The sequence below is a fragment of the Mesocricetus auratus genome, unplaced genomic scaffold (genome assembly GCF_017639785.1).
Source record: "Mesocricetus auratus isolate SY011 unplaced genomic scaffold, BCM_Maur_2.0 Super-Scaffold_100003, whole genome shotgun sequence".
NCBI classification, from domain to species: domain Eukaryota; kingdom Metazoa; phylum Chordata; class Mammalia; order Rodentia; family Cricetidae; genus Mesocricetus; species Mesocricetus auratus.
In genome coordinates this window covers 94,501,941-94,511,454 of record NW_024429188.1, presented here as the reverse complement: position 1 = coordinate 94,511,454, position 9,514 = coordinate 94,501,941, and the positions used below count along the sequence as shown (strand labels likewise).

General features: G+C 40.7%; 1 protein-coding gene across 1 annotated transcript; it reads left to right on the top strand.

Moving 5' to 3' along the window:
- The first annotated feature begins 1,670 nt into the window (after window positions 1-1,670).
- LOC101838505 (DDB1- and CUL4-associated factor 12-like protein 2) lies at window positions 1,671-3,269 on the top strand. Its single transcript, XM_005076876.3, has one exon. It carries the CDS (start codon window positions 1,674-1,676, stop codon window positions 3,081-3,083), a length of 1,410 nt encoding a protein of 469 aa, XP_005076933.2. The 5' UTR covers window positions 1,671-1,673; the 3' UTR covers window positions 3,084-3,269.
- The last annotated feature ends 6,245 nt before the right edge of the window (window positions 3,270-9,514 follow it).

Sequence of the window (9,514 nt, the reverse complement as noted above, 5' to 3'; positions counted from 1 at the left end):
ACACAGAGAAAATGGATGTGTTGGATGCACTGAGACACAGCAGTTCATTTGGAGTGGTAAAACTGGCCCAAGGGATTTTGCGCCTGGAATTTGCAGACTTGAGATAACTTTGTAAATAGTGTTAGGCTGTGTACAAGGTAGAACAACAATGGAACAGCTCCATTTTTTCATATGACTGGTCAGATACATTAAATTATGTAGATACCCATACCACATACATCCATCTAGAAAAAAATCTAGTGTTGTGAAACAGCATTTGGTTCATAGACTTGGGTAAGAAACACCAGTCTTCCACTCAAACCCATGCTCTGAAACTGGTCATGTTTAGGGTGTGACTACAAATAGGTTGTTCTGATGCTACATGAGAGATACTGATCTCCTTACTCCAATGATTGCCAAGCCCATACTCTGAATATCTTCATTCTCCCATTGTTTTCATGTTGTTTCACTGAAACATTCTTCTTTCCAATCTGGGGATATCTGGTGTGTTCCTCAAGAGCCTTTTGAGGTTGAGATGACCTCTACTACAAAATGGAGCTCAACAGGAGTCCTGGTCCTAACTGTGGATTGGACTTTCCCTAATTGGAGAAGAGGGAGATGCCTTTCTCTCTAGGACCTCTTCCTTCTATTACCCTGGATTCCATCATCTCAGGGTTCTGAGGTTCCTGAGAAGTTAGTAGGTAATGAAGCCTCATTTTCCTTACCATTAATCTCGAAGTCCCCGGGATCTTTATGTCACTGTAGTCCTGTTAAACTTTTGAGGTTCCTTTTGACTACCATTCCCTGGCTTGAACTAGGGTCAAGGCATGGGAATTTGCAAGATCTTCTTGAGCGATTCAAGTTGAGTAGCTCAGGGACTTAAAAGGAAAGAGAAAACTAAGGTCAGAATAATTGAAAATTCAACCAGTAGAGGGGATTACAAGGAGAGTACAGAAAGAAACTAGAGGTCTCTTTGAAACACTTCCATCCCTAGTACAGTTCAAAGAACAACCTCTGTCAAAAGCGTCCCCTGATTACACCAAGTGCACAATTATTTCTTCCCACATGTCATGGTCAGTGCTCCTTTTGATCCCCTCCTTGACTATATTTTAGGTTTTGGTTTAAAAGCTAGTTGGGAGCGGTTGTGAGGTTGGTGGAAAAAAAATTGTGTTAGCTATTGGCATCGTGGAGCTCAACCCTCTAGAAATTCCCCGAGAGTTTCCACACAGCCCTCCAGCTAGCCCATCCTCTCTATTTCTCCCCAACCCCCATCCAGAACGACTTGTGCTACCCAGCACCCCACGGCCAACCGCCCCTCCCACTGCCTCCGCCTCTTACCCTCAGGTCTCTAGCATACTCTTTCGCCCCACACTAACTTCACCAGACGGCAGCACTTCCCGCCCTTGCCCAGGTCCAGGGCTCAACCTCCACCCTCAAAGACACTCTCTGCTGGCGCCCATTTCCTTCCAAGTCAGGCTGCCACCTTCGCCTCTTTTGCCACCAACAACACCCTGGACCCAGGACATTCAGAGCCCCAGGGATCTCCCGGTCTCCTGGCTCCTGGGACCCAGTGCCACCCCTGCTGATTCGGAGACACAATCATCCCCACCACCACCAAGGCCAGCACGGGTGCCACTCGCCGCCGCCGCCACCACCGCCCCGCCGCCGCCTCTGCAGCCCGCCCGCCGCCCACCATGGCCCCTCAGCAAACAGGTAGCAGGAAGCGGAAAGCCGCCGAGGTTGAGGGGGGCGCCGGGAGTTCTTCGTCGTCCGGCCTGGCAGCTGCGGCGGCAGGGACCGGCCAAGCCGAGGGGCCATTGCTGCTGGCCAAGAGGCCGCGGCGGCCCGTGGCTGGTCGCTCCTTGGTGCACTACCTGAAGGGCCGCACACTGGGCGCAGACGGCCACCCGGGGATGGCGGGCTTCGAGGGCGACCTACGCAGCTACGGGGTCCTCAGGCTGCCCGAGCTGCTGAGGGAGCGCCAGCTGTCTCTCGGCCCCCTCAACAAGGTGTTCGCGTCGCAGTGGCTCAATGCCAGGCAGGTGGTGTGTGGCACCAAGTGCAACACGCTCTTCGTGGTGGATGTCCAGACTGGCCGTATTACCCGCATTCCCCTGATGCGGGACAGAGGGCCTGGGCAATCTCGTGCCCAACCCACCTGTGGTATCCATGCCATCCAGTTGAATCCCTCCAAGACCCTCCTGGCCACAGGGGGTGAAAACCCCAACAGTCTAGCTGTATACCAGCTGCCCACTCTAGACCCTGTGTGCTTAGGGGACCGCAATGGCCACAGGGACTGGATCTTTGCGATTGCATGGATGAGTGATACTGTGGCTGTGAGTGGATCTCGCGACGGGACTGTGGCTCTCTGGCGGGTGGATCCTGACGTGTTCAGTGGCAATATGTCCTGGCACAATAATTCAGGTATTCCACGGTATTCGCACATTCGTCCAAAGGACATGGAGGCCATTCCCAGGGCCACCACTAACCCGGGTAACCGCAAAGTGCGAGCCCTTGCATTCAGTGGCAAAAACCAGGAACTGGGAGCTGTGTCTCTGGATGGCTACTTCCATCTGTGGAAAGCCCGGAGCTCCCTGTCCAGGCTGCTGTCACTGAGGCTCCCTTACTGCCGGGAGAACGTGTGTCTCACCTACTGTGATGAGTTGTCCCTCTATGCTGTGGGATCCCAGTCTCATGTTTCATTCCTGGATCCAAGACAACGCCAGCAGAACATTAGACCCTTGTGTTCCAGAGAGGGAGGCACGGGTGTGCGTTCTCTGAGCTTCTATGAGCACATCATTACCGTCGGCACTGGACATGGTTCTCTGCTCTTCTATGACATCCGTGCCCAGAAGTTCCTGGAGGAGAGGGCCTCAGCCAGTCCAGACTCTTTTCTTGTGCGCACAGGGAGGAAGCTCAAACTCACCTGTGGCAGAGGCTGGCTCAACCAAGATGAACTCTGGGTGAACTACTTTGGTGGCACTGAGGAATTCCCCAATGCCCTCTACACTCACTGCTACAACTGGCCTGAGATGAAGCTATTTGTGGGTGGAGGTCCACTTCCTTCAGGCCTCCACGGCAATTATGCAGGCCTCTGGAGCTAAAGCCTCGATGCGCTGGTGAAAGTGCACAGATAATCTTTGAGTTTAGGTTAACATTCTTCACGTATGTGCTTATGTAACTAAGTGTGTGTGATTTATCTTCAAGTATATTTGACCCAACCAACTTTCTAGTGTTCAGACACAGAGACGGGAAAACAGGAAAGAGGAGAGGGAAGAGCAAGAGAGGGAAGAGAGAGAGAGAGAGAGAGAGAGAGAGAGAGAGAGAGAGAGAGAGAGAGAGAGAGAGAGAGAGAGAGAGAGAGAGAGAGAGAGAGAGAGAGAGAGAGAGAGAGAGAGAGAGAGAGAGAGAGAGAGATTATTTTGGCAATGAAAATTTGTTGTGACTTTGGCACTTTTCTCAGAGCATAACATTTTTACTGTATCATACAAAAAAGCTGAATATGTCTTAATCTTATCCTTCCTGAGTGATGTATATTTTTATTTCTTTAGGCTAATTGCAGTCATTGTTTTCACTGCAACTGAGCAGTTTGGATTTAGCAACATTTCGATAATATGTTCAAGTCGTTTAAACATTTCATGTGTATGACATTTGTAGAAAATACGTTTATAAAATGTCTGTTGGGCTGATCTAAGAAAATATCCATCATTTTGAACCCTAATTAATTAGAAAATGTACTTCAAGATCTAGATTATTACCATTCAGGGCGTCTTTCAACTGAATGTAGGAAAACTCAGTATTGGTTGATTATACATTATGACTATATAAAATGCTTTAGCATGTATTATCTTTCAAAATTATACAATATTCTTCAAACTATTAATTAGTTTTTACTTAAGCAAAACTTGAGCACTACCATGTTTTGTACTAAAACCTTCTGTTTTAAAAGTACTGTATTACGACCTGCTTTCTTCAGTACCATTTATGTTAAATATTTTCATAGTTAATCAAATCTAACCTATGTTTTCAGGATAATTAGGAAAGTATTTTGAGGATTAACATTTCCTTAATTTTCCTGAAACAGTCCCGGTAGCCATTTGCAATGAAAGGATGGTAGTTTTATGTAGATCACTTCTGAGTATGTGATGTATTGTACTAAATATAAAATACAAGTGAGTTCAGCATCATAGTAATTAAAATAAGCTTTAAAATGATTATTTATACATTTTCTTATAAATTGTACTTATAGGAATATATTTATCAAAATCAACATTTTCTCAGAGAGGAGCTTTGTAATCAGCTATGCATACATCATTTTGCACATTTGGTTTTGTAAAGGAAATTTTGTAGATTAAAAGATAAATAATACTGGGCCTGGAGATAATGGCTCAGCAGTTTACATCTTTTTCTCCCTTCCTGAGTTGCTGACTTCAGTTACCAGCACCCATGTGTGAAAGTTCATAACTGTCTTTAGCTGCAGCACCAAGGAATTTGATACCCTCTTTAGTCCCCTGCAAAATTTTGAATATGTATGGCAGAAACTCACATTGACACACAGACGTACACATGAGTAATGATTTTAGAAGATATATTAAAAAAAGTCTCCCACTCTTGGATTCCTGTTCTCTGGTCTTATTTTACCACAAGAAGATTTTTTGTGTGTATGTAACCACTTAAAGAGATTCAATGCATATCTAATGATACCTGAGAATATGTTACTTACGCATAAATGATAGAATGAACTCTAGATATGTATACACATTTGTTAAAAATTCATACAGATATAACTAATGTGTTTTTATTGTATGTTATCCCACTACTGCTTGGAATACTGAATTTTTGATATGCATTATCGATGCAGTAAGTATTTAGATGCATATATCCTTTTATTTGTCAAAGTATATGTAAATATGAATTCCTACAAATTAAATTTTTGGGTAAATGGTGTGTGGTTGAATTAATCACATTTGTGGTCATAGTAAAAGCTACAGCCTAAAACAATGATTAAGAACATGAGGAAATAAGGAAAATCAATATAAATGCTATCAGACAAGTAAATAAGTCTGAAACTTTCATATGTGGAATTGATTTAAACAGATACCATGGTTTCAGTAATGTGAAATTAATCAAATGATATTGAAGGAATGGAAAGAAATTATAAAGATTAACATAAAAAACATGAAAGAAATAAATTGAAAACTAGTATTTCCATTGTATATAGAGGTGAACAAACAAAACAAAACAAAAAGGTGAACTCTGAAACTGTCTTGGGCACAAATAATTGTAGATACATTAGCATAGAAGATACACCTTGAAGGTGACCAATTCAGTTTAGCATGTTGAATTTGATCCACACGTTGGAATAATACACTCAGTAAAGAAGTGACTCTAAAGATATGATGTGGTTTCTCAGTGCTAGGTCGATACTACTATGAAATACTGATAATCTATTACTTTTACAGAAAATAGAAGAAATGTCTCAGAAGAATACAAAGAAATAATTGTGACAAAAGATGTGTGAGAAAAATGTAAGTGACCTGTTTTACAAAAATGCTATAACATCAATCAAAAAGATAGTTTTTAAATATTAAAATTATGAGCCTTGATCACTGTTATACATACCAGCCAGTCTTGTAGTTAAACTCCCTAGATAATATTTCAGATCTCTTACGACTTCTCAGATTGGTCCAAAGCTGAAATCCTCTTGAAGAATGAAAAGTCAGGTATAGATCACAGAGCAGGTCTCTAGCTTCAGTATTTATTTGTTAGTAATTCTAGCAGTGAACATTTTACTTAGTACTTACAACAGCAGCATCCCTAGAAACATTATAAATACGATGACATCTTCAGAGGTGGACCATCAACATATCACCTGTGCTGACCTCCACATAATGTGGCCCCCTCAGCTCTCTTTCATACGTGTTCAGTTCAAATCTGAGTGCCATGAGTGTACATCTATGTAAACATTTTCTGGCCATGAGATTAAATGGGGTATTAGAGGAAATACAGTCATGTCCTCAGAATTATTGTTTTACTTATAAATAAAATATAAAATATAATCATTGGTACATTCAAAGTAAATCATACCACTAGAGAGTATAGTTAGCCTTAAATGAAAGCATATTCACTCCCTGAAAACCAGTAAAATGGGTCAGATGAAGGTGCATACTACAAGCCACATTATCATCTACAGATGAGACTTTTTTAAGGTTACATTTAATAAAATGCTAGTATTGAAAGGATAAAGTAAAAAAAGAAATCTAGTATAATTATCTTGATCAAACATGATAGATTTTTATTAACAATTAAAAAACCCATTGAATATTTTGCCTTGAAATGGCTAATTCCTACTTTCTTACAATCTTTTAAGAACTGAAATTACAAATGTTTAGATAGGAAAACTCCATGTTAGTGCCACAGTTAGAAAGAAGACAATTATCATACCATAATTTTGGCAGTGTACTAGAAAAACCAGAACTAACATGTCTGTAACAGATAAAACTGAGAAATAACAAAACAAACCCTGAGGTGCAGTTATAAGTACTTTGTGATACTTATACTTCAACATTGAACACAGAACTGGCTTCTGAGGTAGCAAACACCATTAATAAGCTGTACATGTGCACTTGTCTACTTAGTCCCTCTATCATAAAAGGAATATTATGCAGGTGATAAAATACTGGAGATGTTTTGATATACCTGGAAGTTTAAATTGTTCTCAATGTTATTTTTTAGATAAAATTAATAACATACAAGTAAGATATATTATATAATTTTATTTTTATTTGAAAATGAAACAGAAAAATATCATACAACGATAATAAGAATACATGCAATAATATTAACAACATGTTTCTGTATAGAAGGCTATGGAACAGTAAATTTGTTACATGTGTCATATATTCATAGAATAGTATAAAAAGTACACCTATCAAAAACATTTCTTTAAAAGACAAAGGGGAAATGTCAGCGAAGATAGCTTTATAACCATGAATTTGATGGGGAAGAAAAAGGGATGGAGGAAAGTGATCACAAAAAAAGAATGTGAAACAGGCTAAGATGAAAGAATCCATCTCTCACACGGGATGGAGGTTCACAGAGACTTTTTATAAGAACAATTTGAAGCAGGGTGTTGGTGGCACATGCCTTTGATACCAGCACTTAGAATGCAGGGGCAGGTGGATTTCTGTGAGTTCGAGGCTAGCCTAGTCTACAAGAGCTAGTTCTAGGACAGACTCCAAAGCCACAGAGAAACCCTGTCTCAAAAAACCAAAAAAAGAACAATTGGAACAGTTTCTCTAAAGGTAGGTTAAGAATTTAGTGTTTTAAAAAATCCATCATAAAATTATTTTTAGTGCCACAAATATCTGGCAGGTCCATGATTTTTTGTTTTTCTTTTCAACCCTTCAATCAGATCAATTCCAAAAATCCCTGTGAGATTTGTACGGCACAACATCAAAGTGGCTGCAGAATAGTGACATAATTACTTCTGAGCTGTATATAGGCAAAGAAGATATGACTTCATATCTAGTAATTGGAAGAACCTGTGAATTTTGAAATCTCCGCTGAACTTTCCCTCTTAGTCACAAACAGATCTTCAAAATATTTTCTAATATATTTCTATTTAGTATATGACCAAAATTGTAGTTCATCTTTAAAACACCATGACATCCCTTGATCCTACCTTGTCTCATATATACAGTTGCAATTCTGAAGAAGAGAGGGAGGACTAGCTATGAAATATACCAGCAAAAACTCTCATTCACTGCTTTAATACTTACATCCATATAGCTGAGGTCAAAACTAATAATGCCAGTTCTATAATATTTTAATCTCACTTCTGACAAACATGGAATTATCAGTTTTATTATGTGGGGTTGGCAAAGAGGAAAATATTATGTAGAAATGATAAAGAGATAAAGGACAGAGTGATAAAAAAATCTCTCCAAAGTTGCAAAGGTGGATTGGGTACATAGTCACTGGAAAAAAGTTAGATGCTTTAAAACTGCTTGCATTCATTATACTACAACATAATAGTTTTTAAATTATTTTTACTCTGAGATTATAATACAATTACATATAGTTTCTTTTTAAATCAGTCCTAAGTCTTTTTAAAATTAAATTTATTCATTTATTTCACATCCAGACCTCAGCTTCCCCTCCCCATCCTCCTATTCTTTCTCTCCACCTTCTCTCTACCCCCTACCCAATCCACCCACCCCTTCCATTGGTGCCAGCAAAGCATATCAAGTTGAGGGCAGACTGAGCTCCTTTTCTTGTATTCTGACTGGGCAAGGCAACACAGCATTAGAAAGAGGATCACAAATCCAGCCAAAGTGTTAGGGCCAGGCCCTACTCCCACCTCCAGGAGTCTCACAAGTAGACCAAGCAACCCAACCATCACACATATGCAGATAGCCTAGGCCAGTCAATGCAGTCTCCCTAGCTGTTGGTCCATAGTCTGTGTGCCCCCATGAGTAGGCCAGTTACTTCTGTAAGTTCTCTTTTGATGATAATCTATCCTCAGCTCATACAATCCTTCCATCCTCTCCACAACAGGGATCCCTGGGCTTGACCCAGTGCTTAGCTGTGGATCTCTGCATGTTTGTCCATCAGATACTGCACCATAAGTCTTTACAATGATAATTGGCGTTATTACCAATCTGTTTATAAGAGATGGTATGTTCAGGCTACCTATGCACTGTTATCAGTTGTCTTAGCTAGGGTCATTCTTGAAGATTTGTGAGAGTTTCCCCCTGCATCATGTTTCTATCTGACTCCAAAAGAAGACCCCTATCAAGACATCTCTTTCATTACTCTCCCCCTCCATTCATCATTCAACCCAATCCCCTCAAGCTGCCATTCCCACCCACCCCAAATCCACTCAGGAGATCTATTTCTCCTTCCCAAAGAAATTCATGCATTACCCTTTGGGCCATCTTTGTTACTTAGTCTCTATGGGTTAGTGAATTGGTTATCTTCAGCAGGCTTTCTTTTGGGCCCAACCTGCTCCCCCAAATCATGCCAATGACATTTATTATGCTTGTCCCATTATCTCTTATAACTGAAATTAACCTGTTTCTCTTCATCTATGTTTGGTCTTGGGGATTTTTATTTTACCTTTCTTTCATTCTATATGTTCTACTCTGTGTCTGGCTGGATGGTGACTCCCTGACTCGCTGAGCTCTGATGTCTCCTTCTCTTTCACCCAGGTTCTCTCCTCTCTCAAGCATAGATTCCTTCTCCTACTTATTCTTTCTGCCCGCCAGCACATATATCATTTCTCCTCCCTAGCTTTTGGCCTTCAGCTATTTACTAGACCAATCATGTGCCTTAGGCAGGCAAGGTATAACAGCAACACACCTTTACATAAGCAAATGCAACAGGACCAAATGCAACACATCTTTATATAGTTAAAGAAATATTCTGCAAAATAAACAAATTCAAAATATCTTTGTCTAGTTAAAGTAATGGTGCACAACAGTTATCCTTTAATTTGCAGCTAATATCCACTTATGAGTGAGCACCTAACAAG

Coding starts and splice junctions, on each gene's coding strand:
- LOC101838505 (XM_005076876.3), top strand. CDS start 1,674: ATGGCCCCTCAGCAAACAGGTAGCAGGAAGCGGAAAGCCGCCGAGGTT.